Below are 21,741 nucleotides of genomic sequence, written 5' to 3'. Positions count from 1 at the left end.
TGTTCCTAACTCTTCAACTATCATACAGTTGGACCCACCGTTAGTCCTTTGTAATGATACCCTCTGCTCATCTTAATTACATTTAACACATTGCTTATCATTATCTCTGTATATATGTCTTCTCAAGAGATTTGATTTTCTCTTTGGCAGTGACTGTACCTTACATCCCTAGTAAATATTCTACATATTTAATGAATGAAGGAAATAAAAGAGTGGGAAGGAAGAAATAGTATGTAAATGAAGTAGAGGGAATTTTGAGAATTGAGTACAAGGAAGGCTCTGAAATTTCTAGTTTCTAGTTTATCTTAAACCCTGACCTAAAGAAAATTTCATTTTAAACAAATTTTAAAAACTAACAGTAATTAATAATCAAACTTAGAGCAATCAATGATGATTTAGTGAAGTAGAATAAGAAACACAAACTGTTCTTTACCCTAACTAAGAATAGTGGAATAGCCTATTATAAATGCTGTGTTAGTCTATGTTTTAACTATTAAATTTTTATAAAATGGATGTCATTTTTGAAGAAATAAATATTTATAATAATATGTGTTTATAGTTTATATAAATACAGGTTTATGGAAAATATTGAAAAGCAAAAAGAAAATATTCTAACACAGATTAACAGTTAGCTTTATGATACATGTTTTTTCCATATTTTTAAATACATTTTGATGAAAACTTTTGTGTATATTGAATATTATTGGGTTGTGTTATAATCTTGTTTAAACAGCTTATTTTCATCTTTTAATGTTATATGATCATTTGCTTAATTACATTTTATAATATTTTAACTTTTTATTAAAACAATTTTTAATATAGAAGTAAAAAGAATAGCACAGTAAACACCCAAATTCCCATCCCTAAATTTAATAACTAATAAATTTTGCCATGTTTGCTTCTTTCATATGCAAGCATCCCAAAGTTTTAATGAAGATAGAAGCCTTAATAACTTCAAAAGTTTAACTGCCACACATTTATAAAAGAGCAGCATTTGAAACTTATTTACATTTTTTATACTTATTTAGGTTTGTGGTTTTGATGAATTAATTTTTTATGATTTTTTTTCATTTCCTTTCTGATTGAAAATGGTAAACATTGACTGGAACAGAAAATTAAATGTAAAATTTATTATTCAAAATATGCAAAAACAAATATAAAAAATTAAAGTTTCACATGATTTTATAAAATTTTGCAGCAGTTAAACTTTTGAAATTATTAAAATTTAAACTGCATGAAAGTGTTTATACCTTTTTATATTCAATATTTTTTGTTAAATTACATATCTTACACCTAAAAACATCTATGTATTTTCCAAAAAATAATGAAATTCTCTTACTTAATCACCATACCATTATCGCATGTAACAAAATTAGCAGTAATTCCCTAATATCATCTAATATCCAGTGCATATTCATACTTTACCAGCTATCTCCAAAATGTCTTTTTAACTGTTGTTTTGAAACCAAAGTCTACTCAAGGATCACAAATATTTGGTTGTTAGATTTTTTAAAAATATTTTTATTTATTGTAGAGAGATGGTGTGAGAGAGCATTTTGGTGGGAAGGGCAGAAGGAGAGAGAGAAACTCAAGAAGAGTCCCCTTTGAGTGGGGAGCCTGTCATGGAGCTTGATCTCGTGACCCTGAGATCATGACCTGAGCCAAAATCAAGAGTCAGACACTTAACTGACTTAGCGACCCAGGCACCCTATGGTTGTTAGATTTCTTAAATCCCTTTTAAACAAGCATCCTCTCCTCCCTGCCTCTCTTTTTCCCCCACTAACATTTGCTTTGTGAAGAATCATGCTTTGTTATATTTAGGTCAAAATTTTTTTGTAAGAATGCTTTTATTTATTTCTCTTTTAAGATTTTATTTATTTATTTGACAGAGAGAGATCACAAGTAGGTAGAGAGGCAGGCAGAGAGAGAGGAAGGGAAGCAGTCCCCCTGCTGAGCAGAGAGCCGGATGTGGGACTCAATCCCAGGACCCTGAGATCATGACCTGAGCCGAAGGCAGCGGCTTAACCCACTGAGCCATCCAGGTGCCCCTGCAAGAATGCTTTTAAATAATACTGAACACTTCATTAAAACAGGACTGTAATGGTTATAGAGTCTCACTGTATAGCCATGTTATTATATTTAAACAATCACTTATTAGACTTAAATATGGTTGAAAGTAGTTAAAGTAATCGGAAAATGTTCGGACCTTTGTGAACTATAAACTCCCAAAATAGGCAAAGATGTATTTTAAATCCCACTTAAAAAGCTACCCTAAGAAATACTATGTACACTTTAAACATTGTAACTTTAAATGAAGACACTTGTTTAAGTATACAGTATATAATAGACAAAAGAACTTTTGCTAAGTGTCTTATATAATAAACTGGCATTTGATGTTCCCCAGAGAAAAATAAACTCTTGCTTATTAATTTCTGGATATTTCTAATGAAACAGTTGATTGTTTGCTTTTGACTAAGGTCTTGGTATTTTAACAAATGAAAGTCACTGGTTCGTGTAATTAAATGTTTTGCTTCATATTAGATTCATACCAAAATCCTTTGACCTCTTTGGATTCCTAAATTGTCTTTCTCTTTTTCCCCTGTCCAAGATGTTTTTCCTTTCCTCATTTCTCTTTTCTAAGTTAAAGAACAACAGTTTATGCATCGCTTAAGACATTACTGTAAACTTGAGTAAAACTGATCCACATGATGAATTTTTCAGATTTAACTTTAAATCTATGCAGATACATTTATTATGATTATTAGCCAAGTTACATACATACATATATATATCTCCTTTTAATTAAAGAGTACTGTGTATGCATAGAAATAGTAATGCTACTACAGATTTATATGGTTCTGTATGGTTTATAGAGCATCTTTTCATATATATCTTATTCAAATCCAACAACAATCCAATGAGATAGGGATATATAGTATCAATATTCCCATTGTATAGATGAGGAAGCTCAAAAATGCAACAAAATTTAACCACAGCACATCACTAGTAAGTACCAGAGGCCAAATAAGAGCTCAGGGTTCTAACACAGGTAAGTATGATTTACACTATATCACTATATTTCACTTTCAATGGTAGCTACTATACTGCAGGATTCGCTTATCAAATATCATTTCTCCTTTTCAGATTTCACATTTGAGAATTAAATTTTTTTAATATTATTTTTTTTAACTTACGAATGAAACATTTTTAAGAAAAGTTTTCCGATATTCACGTATTTTAAAAGCAATTGTGACTGATACTGTGGCATTCTGACTAAATTTCTTTCATCTTAAATATCACATGTTTAATTTAAACTGTGGGAGGCACATTAATTTTACCAGGGCAACCGATGAGCCTCAAGCACCAGCATTCTTCACTTGAAGTGAGAAATTGAGTTCCAAGAGTAAATAAAAACAAGATTGAAGGTTTAAATCCTCTGCTAGGCTTTTTGAACTTATATACTCATTAAATGTTTATTGGAGTGGTGGGATTACAAAGGATTTAGGGAGCTTCATCAACTGGTATATAGTTAATCACTAAGTAAAACACTACATTTGATAAAGTGTTTCTCACGATGCCACATTCAATCCATCTTAATGAAAACTGCTTCAAACTGATTTCATTTGAGAGCACTTGGTGATGAGAGTGCCCCTGGTTCTTTCTGCCTTTTTCATGAGGAATTTAAAACACTGTCCAAAGCAGAACTCCAACTTCAGTAAAACAGGTATTCTAAGGTCTTACATTTAAGTATATTATGACAGAGTTTTGACTTCTGGCAACAGGTCCATCAGTTTTATGACCTCCTCTCATGCCCTTCACTGTTAGAGGTGTTCACTCAGTTGAGGGCCATATTTATCACATATCTGCTAAGGACCTGGAATATAGAGCTTTCCTGCTCTTGAGATGCTCATTGTCTAATGGGGAAGATAATATCAACAGATTTATGTAGTATAGTATGCTATAGAAGCAAAGAGGAGAGGTGCTCTTCATCTACCTCAGAAAGTTTAGGGAGATTTCTTGAGGAGATACATCTGACCTGAATCTTATGAATTATGAGAATTATGAGAAATCACAGAATTCTAAACAGAAAAAAAGGTCAAAAGCAAAGGGAAGAGGATTAAAATGAGAGAACTACAACCAAAAAATTAAGACCAAGAGTAAGAAATGCAAGATAGAGAGTTGGATTGCAAGGCATGAGGTGGGGAAGATGAGCAGGGGCCAAGGCATTGGGAAGGGGCTCACATTTTCTGTCATTTAAGAGATACTTATTGAATAAAGCTTATATTTTATCTTTTGGTAAGTGAGAGTCAGTGGTTAGTCACTGTAATTTAAGTTGCAGAAGTGTTACCGGTGGTCATACCATGATTCCCTAGGAGTTTTTTTTTTTTAATTTTTTTAATTAATTTATTTATTTGAGAGGCAGAGATCACAAGGAGGCAGAGAGGCAGGCAGAGAGAGAGAGAGAGAGAGAGGAGGAAGCAGGCTCCCTGCTGAGCAGAGAGCCCGATGTGGGACTCGATCCCAGGACCCTGAGATCATGACCTGAGCCGAAGGCAGCGGCTTAACCCACTGAGCCACCCAGGCGCGCCTCCCTAGGAGTTTCTTAAAGCAGATTCTTTTTCTCCCTATAACCTCTCTACCTCTCATTCCTGCTACTTCTGAATTTTGTACAAAACAAAGTGCCCTATAGAATGATTAGACATTTGTAGTAACTAAAAATCAACAGCAGTAAAAATCTCGGTACCAGAGTTTATCTCCCATATGAAGGATGTTTCCTTTCCTAGTTCCATTCCTCCCCTTTGGAGACTGGCCTTTTTATCCTGATTTCAGATCCAGTGATATTTCTAATATTACACATAAATTAAGGAAACTAGTGCTCAATTCTTAATTTCCTGCTTAGTAACTCTGTAGCCCCAAACAAGTAATCAGCCTGTTTCTAATCTTCAGACAAAAAAAAGGAAGGTGGGGGGAGATAATGATGTGGTTGTTTTGAGGATTAAATAGGATGCTCTCCATATATGCACCCAGCACTATGGCTAATGTGCTATGAAGCAGTTTCGACTATTTGAGAATGTTTGTAAAAAACAAAACTGATTTATTCATGCAACTCATGAACTAATTCTGAGAATAATTCCAGAAAGGAATTTTGAGAACCCCTATGAGTATTTGCAGCACTAAAATAAGTAGTTGAACTTTTAACAGGATTTGTGATCAAGTTTTAATTACATTTACTTTTAAAAATCAGCTCATTTTAAAGTAGTGCTGTTTCTACTATATCATGTTTAAAAGATACTAAATACCATCACTGATCAATATTTAAAAAAAAAAAAAAAAAGTTCTACACAAATCTGTAGCCATAGCTGTAGTTGGTGAGTTTCTAGCTCTCCATTAGCCAGGAAAAAAGAGGGAAATTTATTTGTCCTTTAAAGAATATGCCCGGTTTGTTCATCTTGTCTTTGTTTTCTTTTCCATTTAAATTCCTTAAAGGCAGACAAATGTTCTTACAGTAATTTTATATGACAGCTATGATAGCAGCCTATACATGTGTGAGATGAGAACTATGATGCTAATATAGTTTGTTAAGTATGTTTATTCTACAAATACAATATTTGTTTAAGAAAAAAAGAAGAAAAGAATACAGGTGCATTTAAAGTAGAAAACAAGTTACCACATAATATGAAGCCTAAAAATAATCATTATTAAGTGTTATTTTTATTTTTAAACATAATTCTTAAAAAATCTCCAAATATGTATATCAATAAAAAAGTTGACATGTTTTACATAAATGAAACCATACCAAATATGCTGTTCTATAATTAGATGTTTCCACTAAATAGTATATTGTTAGCTCTATATTTAGAATTTGCCCTAATTGTCCTACTATCCTACTACCCTACCTAATTAAAATTGTAAAAATCTTCAGTGTCCATATTTAAATTATTTTTTAGTTAAAAATTTAGTAAATTAGTTTTAAGGAATGCTGCTTTATAAAATGTTCTTTTCAATTTACTGCTTCTCACCATCTTTTTAAAAACAATTTAATCGTATTTGAAAAGCACTGTAGGTAAAATTTATTAAGATATCAGAAGCAAGGCTGATTTCCATTTATGGGCTTTATCTGTATTTGTATCATTATTCCCAAAGGGTCTTCCTGGCCCTAGAAAGTATTTGTTATTCATATTACTTATTTTAAAAGGATTAAAAGCTAAGTTTGATCTCTATAGTATTTCAGTTGTAAATTCAAGAAATCTGTTTCATATCTAATATTAAACATTAAAATAAGAGATATGGTAGAAAGCATACTAATCAAAATTCTTATATTTGGGTTCTGGTTTTTCATTTAGCTATGTCCTATTAACCAGATTAACCTTCTCCTCTGATCATCAACTTCTACATTTAAAAATTTGTATCGTAATACTTCACAAGACTCTTTAACAGAAAATTAACATAATTGAAACATCTTTGAAATGTGTGTGAAACATCTTTAAGATTGTTTACTTATAACTAGATGGACATTGAATATATCAGGCAATTTTGGTTTGGAAACTAGACCCTGGTATTGACTGAGCTATGTAAGCCTTCATTTTACTTTCTCTAAAATGGAGCTAAAAATACCTTGACAATTAACTCACCTTGGAAAATGAGTCCTTACATTAATAGTAAACAAATTATTCAACTATACATGTTAGAGAACATGAATAGGCCTGTTTAGTTGGTATATATGGTACTTGTATAAGGGAACAGTAGAGGATAGGGCTAAAATAAAGAAGCAGACTGGGTTTACTTTCATTATGGGAATCCCTGAAGAACAGCTAAAGACTTGTTGTTAGTGGTTAGCTTTGGAAAGTTTTTGAAGAGGGTGACACTGTCAGAACTGTACCATAGACATAAGCAATGTGGTAGTAGTTTGTAAGATAGATTGGAGAGGAGAAATTGGTGGTAGTGAGACTGAGCAACTATATACATTTGTATATGTGTAGTTGTGGAATGTCAGATATTGGTTAGAAAATCATGGTACAGGGCGCCTGGGTGGCTCAGTGGGTTAAGCCGCTGCCTTCGGCTCAGGTCATGATCTCAGGGTCCTGGGATCGAGTCCCGCATCGGGCTCTCTGCTCAGCAGGGAGCCTGCTTCCCTCTCTCTCTCTCTGCCTGCCTCTCCATCTACTTGTGATTTCTCGCTGTCAAATAAATAAATAAAATCTTTAAAAAAAAATAAATTGTTTAAAAAAAAAAAGGAAAGAAAATCATGGTACAGTAATAGCACAGTGTAGTTCACACTCTTTTTGGTTCCTAGATTTCACAGCCTGTTAGCTTTTGTGCACTTTTTTATACTTCTGTATCTTCCCACGCCTTCCTCAAAATGCCTAACAAAACTGCTTCTGATATAGACCTAGGCTAATGTGTTCTGGCCTTTCTTTACTTAGTGGGACATTTCAATAGAATCTGTTGATTTTGTATTTGCCTTGTCATTTACAGTCTTTTATAAGGAATGGATATTAAGAAAAATCAAAGTATTTCTGATGTTAAGTAGTGCATAGTATCTTTATTAAATATATTGGAAACTTAAATTTCCCTAGCATGTACAATTATGAAGAACTCCATAAATCAGTTAGAAGACAGCAACCCATTATGGGTAAGCAAGATAAGCAGGTACTTCACAGAAAATATGAAAGATGTTCATATTTTCCATAATATAAAAAATACAGATTAAAACTACACTAATATATATTTTCACATATCATAATAACACATTTTTTCCTGCATATATACCTAAGCATATGGGAAATAAGATAAATACAAGAATATTTATTATAACATTGCTTATAATAACAAAAGATTGGAAGTACTTTAAATGTTATTCACACTATGGAATACTATGTGACTATTAAAAAGAATGAAGCCACTTCATATATATTGATGTAGAATGATGTTCAGGACACTTTGCAAAGTAAAAAAAGTGAGATACATAACAGTGTATATAGTATATCTCCTTTTGTGTTGTAAAAATTCTGTGTGTATATAGATTATAAAAAATACAGGGGTGCCTGGTTGGCTTAGTGGGTTAAAGCCTCTGCCTTCAGCTCAGGTCATGATCCCAGGGTCCTGGGATCAAGCCCCACATCAGGCTCCCTGCTCATCAGTGAGCCTGCTTCCCCCTCTCTCTGCCTGCTTCTCTGCGTACTTGTGATCTCTCTCTGTCAAATAAATAAGTAAAATCTTAAAAAATATATATATTGACCAACCACCTGCTATGACTTCAGCCATCCTGGGTCTCAAATATATGGAATATGACACACATGGCATTTCAGATAGATGTACACTTCACTATTGCACTATTACAAATCCCAGTAGGCTCTCCTGTATGGGTTAAATGGACTGGACCACATGCTAACAGTGAAAGGCTCTCCCTGGTCTTTGCATGAAGGCTAGACTAGCAACCTCCATATCTTCTTTTGCCTTCATGTCTACTTGGCCTTTTGAAAACAGTGTCCCCCTCCTCTCTTCTCACTAACCAGATGAATAAGATGGACCTTTCTGAATAGCCTGTTAGGTCATTTGCATTAGGCCTAGTGTTAATTACAGTCTCTTAAAGTGTAATTCAGGGCCCATTGGAAGCTGTGAGAGTCTTTCTGATGGACCATGAACTAATCCATAAATGCATATCTTTTCTTTAGATCTTCTGGATTAATAGTACAGTTCCATAGATGGTCATTTTTATGTATGACTAAGGATTTCTTATAGTTAGTCTGTTGTAAGAATTACAATTGGGTTTGGTTGCTTGTAACAGAAAAAAAAATTAATAGTGGCTCAAACAAAATAGAAGTTAATTTCTCTATTCCCCTCAAGAAGTCCAGAGGTATCCTGTCCAGGCCTAGGAAGGTATATCACAGACTCAGAAGCTCAGGTTCCTCCTAGCATGTTGCTCCACTGTGTGGTATAAAGTCAGGTTTTGGATGACTACAGGAGATTGAACCAGCACTTCTGCTTGCATTAACCAGAACGTGGTTATTGGTTACATAGTCACATTTGTTTAAATGGAGGCTGAGAAATGTATTCTTTATTTCAGTCAGCCATTAATAAAATACACAGCCATAAAAAAAAAATACATAAGAGATTTCCTCACTGAGGAAGATGTGGAAAATATTTAGGGACTGCGGTCTCCACCATTTCTATTAAATGAGTACTTAAGAGTTACTACAATTCTGTATGCTTAAACTTAGCTTATTTTTATAATTCACAGTGTTCTACTTTGGAATCTGCCACACTTGACAGTACTTGACAGTAGTAAACAGTTATTGAACATGTACACCCACATAACATTAGAATTCCTGTGATTTTTCAGCAAGAATGCATTATTATCTATATATTTTAAATTAAAAATTATTGTTACTATGTCTCCAGTTCTTTATTGCTATGATTCCCCCACCCCTGGAGTATGGACATGATGAGATAGGTGGGGTCCTTTTTCTCTTCTTCAGTGGCCTGAAAGTGGGAGAAGGAAGTGTTAATGTACCTCCCATTCATCCACATTCATGTTGTTCTGCCTGTTTAGTACACCACTGGCTAACCAAGGATAGTATTATTCCTCTCAGAAGAGAAGATCAAAAAAATCCTCTCTGCACTTTTATGAGGCTGCTGTTCCAGTCCTGGGCATTGTTTCTAGTTGTTCATCTAGAAAACCAATGGGATGAGATCTTTGATCCAGCCCGAAACTGCCTACTTTCTTGCCCCCCATAATCCTACTCCCAGCCTCCCTAAAGAGCTTGCCTGCCCCTCTCCAGTTTGCTGTAATAGCCTATCACTTGAACTTCTATTTCCTTATTTGTAAAAACTTTAGTCATATGTTGGTTTTCCTCAAAAATATTTTATGACCTGAGTATTACAGTCTGAACAATGAAAACTGATAAAGCTCTGTATCCAGTGAACATCTTCCAGCTTATTTTATGAAAAGAGTTTGGTTTTACTTTAGGCTTTTTTTCTTTGTGTAACCTGTAACTTTCATATAAGAATTCAACCTACTTGAGGCTCAAATACATTTGTATCATTAAGATTTCAGAGTTCTATCCCAAAATCTCTTTCAGGAAGTGAGAGGAAAAAAACCCCACCATCTTGGCATCACCTCACCTTCAATATCTGCTGTTTTCCTTTTGGAACCTCTCCGGTTGATTGCTGCCTGTTGGTCCCTGAACTCAGCTTTGGGAGCCGAAAATGCAGTGTCAATGATTCTTTCCACAAATCAATCTACATTGATTCTTCACTCTTTAAAAGTTACTAGCTTTGAGTTCTTCGAACATATTAGGCTACTGACATTACTGGGCCTTACCAAACTTTTGTCTGCTTTTTCTTTTTTTCATTCTTCTTTTCCTATCACCTAAATTTAAAATTTAGCTCAAATCAGAGATAAGTCTGTTACTATATACTGCTTTCAAAATTTAGCTCGAGTATTCCCTTCATAAAGCAGCAGCATTTCAGTTGGCTAAGCATCTCCCTTCAGCTCAGGTCATGATCCCAGGGTCCTGGGGTTAAGCCCTGCATTGGGCTCCTTGCTCAGTAGGGAGTCTGTTCTCCCTCTCCCTCTGCCACTCCCTCACTGTTCATGCTCGCTCGCTCTCTCTCTCTCTCATTCTCTCAAATAAACAAATAAAATCTTTTTCTTTTTTTTTCTTAAGCAGCCAAGCAGTGTTCATGCTTAGACCCTAGGACCATCTCTATTATAGCAGTCATGTTACCACTCCATCTAGACAGTGTGGTACTTCTGACCTCCAAAGTTATATGGCACCAAAAGCACAAAAAAGTGAAGTAGCTTTCCTAAGGTCACATAGCTAGGAGGTGGCAAAGCAGGAATTTGAACCAGGCGGTGTGGCTTCATGGTGCCCTGCCTCTAATCTCACCTTGTAGTTACGTTGAGTCATGGTTGGATGCTGGGCTGGGCCTATGAACATTCATATATAGGAATAGGATTAAAGAAGTGGGCAGTGTACTGGAATGATCTGCTTGGAGCCTGGATTTAAAACAATAAATAAGAGACCTGTAAGGGACATTTTGAGGTGGGTGGAAAAATTTGAATATGGACTTTACATTAGATGATACTGTAACAATATTAAATGTCTAAGGTATGATAAAAATATTATGGCTATGTGAGGGAATGTCCTTGTTAGGTGACAGACACTGAAGTATTTAAGCTGGAAGTGTCAAGATTTGTGCAGCATTAAATGTTTCAGGGATGGAGGCATACAATGAATTTTGAACAAACATGGCAAATGTTAATAACTGATAAATCTAGGGGCACCTGGGTGGCTCAGTGGGTTAAAGCCTTTGCCTTTGGCTCGGGTCATGGTTCCAGGGTCCTGGGATCGAGCCCCGCTTCGGGCTTTCTACTCAGTGGGGTGCCTGCTTCCCCCTCTCTCTCTGCCTGCCTCTCTGCCTAATTGTGATCTCTTCCTGCCAAATAAATTAATAAAATCTTAAAAAAAAACCTGATAAATCTAGGTTGAGAGATAAGTGAGTGTTTATTGTTGAATCAGTGTATCTGGTCTTTGTATTAATAAACCATTCCCAAACTTAAAACCAAAATAATAATAATAATAATAATGGTATGATTCTGATGATAATGGTGATGATAATCATCATAATAAAACAGAAATAAAGTCAGGTCCCAATTTACATAAGGGAAATCATTTTATTTTTAGTGTATTTAATTCTTACACTGAAAAATTTATGAACTACCATTTATAGAAATTATTTATCCTATCAATCTTAAAATTTTTGGAAACATGGACTATGGATGTTCTGGTACTCAAAAAGAAACTAGAAACCTTCCTTTCAGTCCATCAGCAAATATTTTCTGAGTGTCTGCTCTGTGCCTGGCTTATTTTGAGACATAGCCAGTTCATTTCTTCCAGCTCTAATGTTCTATGGTTCTGTAGAGCTAAGTGTCTAAATACAATAGCTACTGCAGCTCAAGGCCAAATCACATTGGTTGCTGTCAGGTTGGCATTTCCTTAGCATCAACTTAGTACCTTAGCTCTTGGATTTGAATGTGAAGATTAGTGAGGCCCTGAAGGCAGAGACACAATTTAGCATCCCAAACGTTATTGCTAGTAAGAGAAATGAAGGAGCTTCATAATCTTTAATAAATTTTCAGGGCTATCATTTCTCTTAAAATTGCTTTCAAATCCTTTATTTTGTATGGATAGTTCTGGATTCTTCATCCTAACAACCACATTTCATTCAGCACTTGCTATGGGCCAGGTGTTGTAAAAGAAGTACTTTACCTGCTTTATCTGCAGTTCTTGGAACAAACACCCATCTGTCCCACGGTCACACAGCTTGTAAGTGCAAAACTGGATTTAGCACAGAGCTTTTTTCTTTTCTTTTTTAAGATTTTATTTATTTATTTGACAGAGATCACAAGTAGGCAGAGAGGCAGGCAGAGAGAGAGAGAGGGAAGCAGCCTCCCTGGTGAGCAGAGAGCCCGATGTGGGGCTTGATCCCAGGACCCCAGGATCATGACCTGAGCTGAAGGCAGAGGCTTTAACCCACTGAGCCACCCAGGTGCCCCAGCACAGAGCTTTTTTAACCTTTATACTATGTTACCAAAACCTAGATCACAAAGAGGGAGTCTGAGAAGAGTGTAGCTTGCCTTTGTTTACCAGACTTATACCCTCTCTGTCAAATTAGAAAGACAAATAGACATGTTTTCCTTAAGTGTACCATTCTTACCACTTATTGGTTAGTACTGCAGTTAAATTTTTGCTTCCCCATATACCAGCAAACCCCCCCCAATTCTTTGAGAACAAGGAAACTTTGTTTTATTCATCTTTATGTTCTCAATGCCTAACTCATCGGCACTCCATAAATGTTACTGAACTCAATTATTAGTGGGCCAAAGGGAAAAATGGTTACAGAAATGGAAAAGAAATCATTTTCTCATTTTTTCCCTATGTGCTAGGAAAATTCACAAAGGCAGTTTTCTGATATGCTGAACCCAGTTCTCACTGTTCGGGCCTGTGTTTAATTGAGCTCAATAAAATAATCAGAAATCTGAGTCTAGGGCTCATTTAACTGTGCCTATAATCTAATCAGAGATTTATGTAGCCCGAATTTATTAGCATTTGCTTATTATTAGGAGTTTTCTCTTTTGCTTGTTATTACTGTCAAAATGGCAGAAGAAAAATTTTTGTTGAAGGCTTATGTTAGAGAGAAAAGATCATTTTAAGATTATTCAGTTTCCCTTTTCAAAGCTACTATGGGAGTCCCCCAGCCTGAAGATTCTCTTCTGATTACGCTCTTTATCATCTCCTTTCTCACAGTTTAGAGCTTAAAGTGAGAACTTTTTTTAAAGTGTGTTTTCCTGGCATCTCATGTTTAACAGTGTCAGGGGTTTATGTCCCTGGAACGAAAACTGTTTCTCCAGAGCCTTTTTTCTCTCAGCTTCCAGTGAAAAGAGGGGCGAGGCGAGCCAGTCGCTTACCACAAAGCAATGCCACCACAAAGGAAAGATTAAGGGTTTAGAGAGAGGTCAATGTGGGTTTTTCTTTAACTAAACACTTTCCTAAAGTTTCCTTGTGGAAAAATAATGAAGTCATCTCAGAGTTTTTAAAGAATTTTTATTTCTTTTTCACCGTCTGCATTCGCTTGTCTTCTCAGCATGGATGTTTAATCTTCCTAGGCTTTGTGAATTGGCCCAAATGAATAAGTAGTGAGCTGTCTCTCTAGGAGCTAGAGGCTTATTCTAAGGGCCTAATCACTGAGTAAACACATCTTTGCCCTCCCTCTCACAACTGCGATATAATAGTCGAGATTCTAGCACAGTAACCTGGATATTGCAGGGACCAATGCTTTGAAATGCAGAATGGTTGATCCTCCAAAACAGACAGTGCCTGATCTTCGCCTGCCTCTTTCTTCTTTTTTAAATTAAATATTGCCAAAGAGATGCTGTTTTATTGCTTGATATTGTGCATTAGTGCCCTGGATTTCCAAGTTTAGTTTCAGTCAACACTGTCGGCTGCACTTATAGGGAACTCTGCATGTTGGGTTTCTTAGTAGCCTCTTTCGGCACATGTGTGTTTGGTTTGGAAGAGCATTTAAATTAAATCAGTGAGATAGCAATGTAAATCGCTAATCTCTTTCCCAAAGTCTAAATGTTCCCTTGCAGCGTTCTTGAGAGAAATGGGCATTTTAAAGATTTAGCCATTGCCATTGTTTGGTTAGAAATATGCTGATTTAAAAGTGGACAGCTCTCTTGTTCCCAGTGTCTCATTAAATGTAGTTGCTGAGATACGATCAAGCAGAATTAGAGGTTGACATCCCTCTGTCTATTCAGCTAGAGAGCTCCTAAGAAGAGGAGCTCTGAATTTGTTAGTGCTGTCAGGTTCATGTTCCTTTCCCTAAAGCAGCAGATTTCTAGATTCTTTTACTGAAAGTGGTTTAGCATGCTGTTGCCATTTGGTATGTTTTTTGCAAGGGGGTTGGTAATCAGCATTCAAGTTTCTTTCATCAAACATGCCAAGACCTTTGCTAACTTTAGGGATGCAAAGAAGACTGAAAGAGACCTAGTCCTCACCTTTGAAAGACTTTGTCTAGAGGGGAAACTGATAAACAGTGATGATACTAATTGGGAAGAGATAGAAGCACAGAAAAGGAAGCTCTTAATTCTGCCAGAGGCAATCAGGGAAGGTTTCATAGCAGCATTTGCTTTGAGACTTAAAGGGTGAATAGGAATGTACCAGATAATTGTCTCTAAAACTATGTGTCTGATTACAAACTTCATAGAAGCCAGCTACTGTTACCTGTAGACATGAACATGGGTGAAGAAACCCTGAGTCTTTCTTGCTCACCATTTTATCACCGTTGCTTCCTCCTCGGCCTGACATAGTGTTTCAACAAATGCTTGTTGAATGAGTGATTAAATGAATTGACACATGAACACAGCTACTGTTGGAGTAACTGAGCTACTTAAACTCAGGAATCCTCTCCTTATTCCCATTACTTGTTCTCTGAGGCCCCAGAAGCATACTAATGTATGAGCAGTGGCCATACATTAGCCATACATATGAGCGCTTATTCTATAAGCGCTCCAAGACTTGACTGCAGTATGGTTGATTTTCCTACTACTGCTGTAGTATCAAAGAACGAATACTAGGCGTGGCATCAGGAATCCAGGTTCCAATCCCAGAAGTACTACTTACTTACTTGTTATGGTAGAATTTAGGACAAGTCTGCTTTCTAAACCTCAGTTTCTTTGTATGCTAATAAAGTTAAGAATACTATTTTACAGACTTTTTCTGGGGATTAAAGTATAATGGGTGTGTAACTAACAGTGCCTCCTATTCGTAGTAGATGCTTTTGGGATCTTAATCTACTAATGTACCTCTCTGGCTACCCTCATCTAGTACAGAATTTACCTTTGAAGAAAATATTTTAATCATTAGTTTTTTTTTATTATTGTAATTTGGATTATTTATCAGGATAATTCCAAGCATCAGACTTCAATATCCTTTCATCACATGAGCCTTGTACTTTTCTATAAATGTCCTACTTTTTTTGGAATCCCAGACAGTGAGTTTTTCTTTATTATCATCATATCCTTATTTAATATGAAGGGAAAGACCCTAAGCTTCCTTAGAAGTTTACCTTGCCAGTATTTCACAGATTGGTTTATAAATTATCTTTATCATAAAATTCTATCTCTCTGTTTCCTGTCAACTTACTGTTCTTAAACTCCTCTCTTCTACAAGGTGGCACCAAGAAGTTCGTCAATAACAATGTAGGCTCTTTAATCATCATTGTCATTGTTGTTGTTAAAGCTGACATGTTGCAAATTGTGTTGCTCAATTTCAGTTTTTAGTCCCAATTATTTTATTGACTTACAACTATGATGGAGGACACTTTTAAGAGAGCAAATGCCATTTCTTAGAAGGAAGTTTTATCAAGCAAAGGGGAAGGAATAATTCTCCATGTGAAAAATCACAAGGACATTTTATGAAATATAGACTAGAAAGAATTCATGTGAAGTGAACTCTTTTCTACCATCCTTCCATTTGCAGTGAGGCGTTATATACTCTTACATAAGGACTTTAACACGAGAACACATTAAGGGCTTTGAAATTACCTGTGGAAGTAAAACACAACTTCATTTCAGACCTTTTCCTTCCAAGTAGAAGAGACTTTCCAGTGTTCAGATTAAAAACAAAAAATACTAAGAGATTTTGGCAACCATTCTTAATCAGTATTTTTTCTGTGTATAAAGTTGAATAGTTCAAAATTAATTTTCCCTTTGTAAAGTGTGTTTTAATATGAAGAATTGTAAATCCATTTTACTTAAAGAAAATGCAATTCTGTTGCATAGTCTGCTTGAGATAGGCTTGCATATGTGAACAGGAATCTGTGACAGTGGTCTATAAAACAGAATATAATCATCGTAGTCTCTTTAGGATATAAGGAAGCAAAATTTATTCTTATCAGTAAATGCTATAGGAATTCCAAATATCAGGTGCTCTTTTAAAGGGAGTAGCATTTAATTTTGTCTTTCCTGTTTACATCAACCAATTATACTTTTCCAAAATTCAAGAAATCTTACATTAATGGATATTTTAATTCATCAGTCTTTTTTCCTTTTTCAGAGAAAGCTTCTTGCTATCTACCTCCACCATGATGAAAGTGTATTAACCAACGTGTTCTGCTCACAAATGCTTTGTGCTGAATCTATTGTCTCTTATCTGAGTCAAAATTTTATAACCTGGGCTTGGGATCTGACAAAGGACGCCAACAGAGCAAGGTAATACTGTTGTTCACAAGTTTTAAGTTGGGCTTCTCTTTTTTATAAAAAAGTATTAGTTGTATTTGCTTTCTTATCATCATAAACATTTCATCCTCAGCATTAAATTCTCAACCATTACATTTAATTATATAAAAGCTATTTCTTGTAACTAACATGCAGTTATTTGCAATGGGAAAATATACCTCATTTTGTAAAAGATTTCTAATCCAAGAATAACCCAAAAAAGAAAAACAAAATGTACTGTTTTCATCTTTTTGGTACGGTACATTTCTATGTACTGTATATTCTAATGTTCTCATCTGATGTTGAATATTTAGAGAAAATCTGTTTTTAATAATGTTCAGAAAAGGCAAGGCAAGTCTAGCATATAATCTTAGTAGTAAGTTTATTTTTTAATAATTCCAGTGAAGAAGGCAGGACATTCTGGACGAGTCCATGGAGTTGGGAATAGCTTAACTCTAGCATATACTAATTGATGTAATCGCTTTATTGCACACATTCTTTTGGACACATCCATATTCTCAGTAGGAAAAAAAAGTCCTTTTCCTTGCTGTCAGGATAAATTTACTTAATTTGTTAATCATAGTATCTATAAATGATGAATAATTCTTCATTTTTTGCCTGTTTGAGTTTCCCATCTGAAGTACATTTCATCGTGTTTAATTACGCATGTGGCCATAACACCCAGTGATGTTACTTTGGGTGTGTTAACACAATAATAATCACAGGCTGCTGGTTTATGAACAGGGAGATTAAATTAAATCATTTCAAGGCAAGTCTATTGTAGTTCCCTAATTTAAATGATCATAGAACAATTAGAAATCATCTGATTTGTTTTTTTATTATTTTATAGCTCACTGAATTTTTGCTCATCATTTAGACTTTGTTTTATGTAATCTAAAGCTGAAAAGAAAGATGATTCTTCCCTTAAATGTGAAGCAAAAGAATGTTGAAGCAATTTCTTCATCTAATACTTCATTTCTTTAAGCAAATGGTTAGGAAATTTCACAGGATGACTTCGTTCTGCATTGGAAATGTTCCCTGTTATACATAAATAAAGAACCTTTAGCACCTGTATTTGTTTAAATTAAATCAGGTTATTATTCACACTCAGTTAAAGGTGATGAAAAGCAGTGCCAAAAACAGATAAAAATGCAGCATCGAAGGTCTTTCATGAGGCAAAATACATAGACTGGAGACTTGACTAAATCTTTCACCATTCACTGGCAGTAAGGAATCTCCTCCTTTCCTTTTATCCACAACTTGATGGAGAAGGAAACACTATTTCTAAACCATCTGTAGTGGCTAAGTTCAGCAGGCTACCTGCTGTTATTTTGTTCTATCCTCCATTTAATTCCTTAGTTCCTTTTATTTTACAATGACAAAAAATTGCAGTGTAGTTTCTTTTGAAAAACAGTGTTTGAGGGTTTTTTTTTTATGACTGGCAATCAACAGCCATGTAATTGCTTTGTTATGTTTTACTAAAGAAGTCTGTTAAGTAGCACAACTTTGATACACTAGTAATAAGAGTTTGCAGGTTACAGAGACACCTGTGGTGACCAAAGCGACAGAAGCTGCTTATTAGAAAGAGCCAGTACAGCTGTGTCCTATTAACTCCTTATGACACTTTTTTTAAAACACAAAATAAAGACCTTGTTTAAGGCTTTAAAGCTATTTCTCAATGAATTGCAGGACCGACTATAAGGTATGATAGGCTATTTCTATCTACGTTTTAAAAAATATGGTATCTCATTACTATTATCATTACATTCATGAAAATGAGAGAAAGTGGTATTAAAGACTAAAAATAGAAACATGTAGGAATTTGCTTTAACAAATACTTATAGGAACAAGAAACAGGCCTGTGGGGAGAAAGAGAATGTTATAATTACTGGAATTTAAGATACTTGGCAATCCTTACTCAAAATCAAATTCTACTTATTACAAATTAAAATCTATTTTAAGTTAAGGTATTACATTTCTCTCCATAAAGCAAAAGAATTATGTAGATGCTTTTCATGTACAGCTCCTCATTAGTATTGTTAAGGCAAGTGGAAAAGTACACATCTTACACACACACGGTAAAAATTCATTGGAATGGCATATTCCTAAGAGAATAAAAGTGGTTTTCTTTTTACTGTATTAAACAGTAAGAAAATTTTAATTAATTAGTTTGATTTATTGGTCCAAAAAAGGATCAGCTTAGCACCATTTTTCTAACCACCCATGATAGATTCATCTAAATGTAGTTGTCTAATTGCGTTTCTGTCTTTGTGATCTTACTTAGATTTTTTTAGCACATTTTATCGAAAGGTGTTTGTCATAAAAATTTATTACATTATCTATTTGATGCTATTAACAGTGAATAACAAAATACCGAACTTATAACTTCAAGTCAGTAGAAGATTGTTGCACTAATATTTATTGGTCAGTGAGCTACATTTCAAAATTTGCTGTGCCATCATTTGCATATTACCAGAGTTAAAATATGACAGATTACTATGTGAAAATATAGAAGAGATTTCTAGGCATCACAAACAAGATTGTTGCTATGAGTTTCCTTTTAAACTGTGATTTTCTTACGATGAATGTAAAAGTTTAGAAGTAAATTCCTTGTGGATGGTTTGTCTCATCCTATATCTGGCTCTCCCAGTTCAAACTGATCAACACATTTTTTAAAATCGTGAGCCTGTAAACTGGTTAGTCTGGATGACTCCTTAGTGGCTTTCCGGGACTACCCCCTGACATAATAGCTGGGGACATTTGTGCCCAAGATGGGGAGGGTCTTGCCAAACAAATTTACTTTTCCTTAAGAAATACTCTGCCAAACCTACAGAAACATTAGTCCTCTGTTTACGGTGGGTCTCCCATGTGTAGAAGATAAGTTAAGGATTTTGAACTAAGTGAATGCTTTGGTAAAGTTACAGAATGTGAATGTCAGTTGTGGTTATAAGTTAAATTTCCTAATTTCCCTAACAAACTAGAATAAAAAAGAAACAGATGTCTATAGAATGTCACTGTAATACACCTCTGTGATGCTGATGATTTGGATTTCCCTCCTCCAAAATGATTCTAATAACTTTCTAAGTTAAATACTTAAGTTTACAAACCCATATCTATATAAAATGGATTAAAATAATTTCTGGATTGCTCTTGGAACATTCCAAATATGAATTGGGACATCATACTATAGCAGTAATGATTATGTGCCTATCTTCTCCCTCACTAAATTGTGATCTTCTGGAAAGCCTTATTCATATTATTTGTCTCACTCAACAAGGCACTTTAAATTTACAAAATACTGGGGCGCCTGGGTGGCTCAGTGGGTTAAGCCGCTGCCTTCGGCTCAGGTCATGATCTCAGGGTCCTGGGATCGAGTCCAGCACGGGCTCTCTTCTCAGGAGGGAGCCTGCTTCCTTCTCTCTCTCTCTGCCTGCCTCTCAGTGTACTTGTAATTTCTCTCTGTCAAATAAATAAATAAAATCTTTTTAAAAAAATCTTTAAATTTACAAAATACTAGGAGAAAGAAACTCAGTAAGCATTGCAAATAAGTGAATGCATCCAATTCCACCAAAGAATATGTTTATAATTTCAATATTATATATCTAGATATAGGTTTCTTTCCTGGAAAACTCTGTACAGTCTTGTTGGCTGCCATGTCTACTTGGGATTCAGGTCCACTATTTCTTAAAACAGTAGGCAGTAAACCCTTGTTAGTCTTAAGAAGTGCTAGAGGGTATAATTTCTTAAATATCCATCGAAACAATGATCCTGAAAGAAACAGTAGGATAGATCTGTAAATGAAAGAGCTGAAAACAGGTAATAGTAAACAAGGAGATCCTGCAAATCACTTCTGAAAGTGACTAAAAGAGTATCTTAAGAAACATATATTTCCTTCATGTTTATTCATTGAGTAAATATTTACTGAATATTTCATGTGAACCAGGATTGGTGCTTTGCACTGAGGGTGAGAAGATGAAAAAGTTACAGTGCTTAATGCTCAAAATACTCATAATCTATTAGGAAAACGTAGAGCTAATACATAATATGAAGTATGCACAAGGTGCTTAGGGAATACAGGTGAAATTCGTAGGGAGTTACTCTGAGTGGGCTAAGGAAGGACTTGAAAGAAATGACCCACAGAAAAATGAAATTAGAGGTTTTGTTCTTTTTATTTAGAGATTTTTATATTAACAGTATTCCTAGTTTATTGGGTTGCAGATATTTGCTGTTTATATAAAAGAATATTGGTATTTTAAGCCTCATAATTAAATATCAGAAATGAAGGATCAGTGGTTTACATAATTGTAGAGGAGAGGGCCCTGGCCAGCTAGTGTAACCATATATAGTCTGAACCAGATTGAGGATTAAGGTCAACCAGAAGGGATGGACAGATCCCAAGCAGTTGTTTTGTTAATGATTCATCCCAATATTGGCATATGCTTACAGGCAAACAGTAGAGCAGAAATCAGATACTCTTTTGTATGTAGAAACATGTAGAAAACTATCATGGATTTAATAATAAAAATATATTTAAGGACAGTATACTATTAGTGAACAAAATCTTCTGCAATAACAGAGTAATTTCTTAGAATTCAGGACAGGTGTCACCTCTGGGAAGCCTTGCCACTGTCTATTCTTCCCTTGCCTCTCAGTCTGAATTAAAATGCACATTCTTTACGCTCCCATAATACCCATATACTAACCTGTATTGATGGAATTCATTATACTGTATGGTTATTGCCTGTCTCCCTATTGGATTATCAGCTCCCCAAGAGAGCTAGGTCTATAATCTCAAGGTGTTAGACAGTGCCTTTGAAAAAGTCAATGTTATATTGAAAAAATATATAATCTCTAATAGTCTTATTGAATAAAGAGAGAGAACAGCTTGGGTAGTGGAAAGAGCATAAAAATGCTACTGTATGACTTTAATTGTGTGGTCTTCCCCCATAGCCATT

The 21,741-nt window shown here is 35.0% G+C and overlaps 1 protein-coding gene across 1 annotated transcript in view; it reads left to right on the top strand.

Annotated features, from left to right (window-relative positions):
- Positions 1-21,741, top strand: part of FAF1 (Fas associated factor 1) — a 480,711-nt gene that overhangs the window by 325,690 nt on the left and 133,280 nt on the right. The window contains exon 13 of the mRNA XM_045064498.1: positions 16,626-16,780. Coding sequence (XP_044920433.1) covers positions 16,626-16,780 — 155 coding nt within the window. The remainder of the gene's footprint in view (positions 1-16,625; positions 16,781-21,741) is intronic.

This window comes from Mustela putorius, unplaced genomic scaffold, assembly GCF_011764305.1.
Source record: "Mustela putorius furo isolate JIRA1106 unplaced genomic scaffold, ASM1176430v1.1 tig00003853_pilon_pilon_pilon, whole genome shotgun sequence".
Classification (NCBI taxonomy): domain Eukaryota; kingdom Metazoa; phylum Chordata; class Mammalia; order Carnivora; family Mustelidae; genus Mustela; species Mustela putorius.
This window is presented reverse-complemented; position numbering and strand designations above follow the sequence as displayed.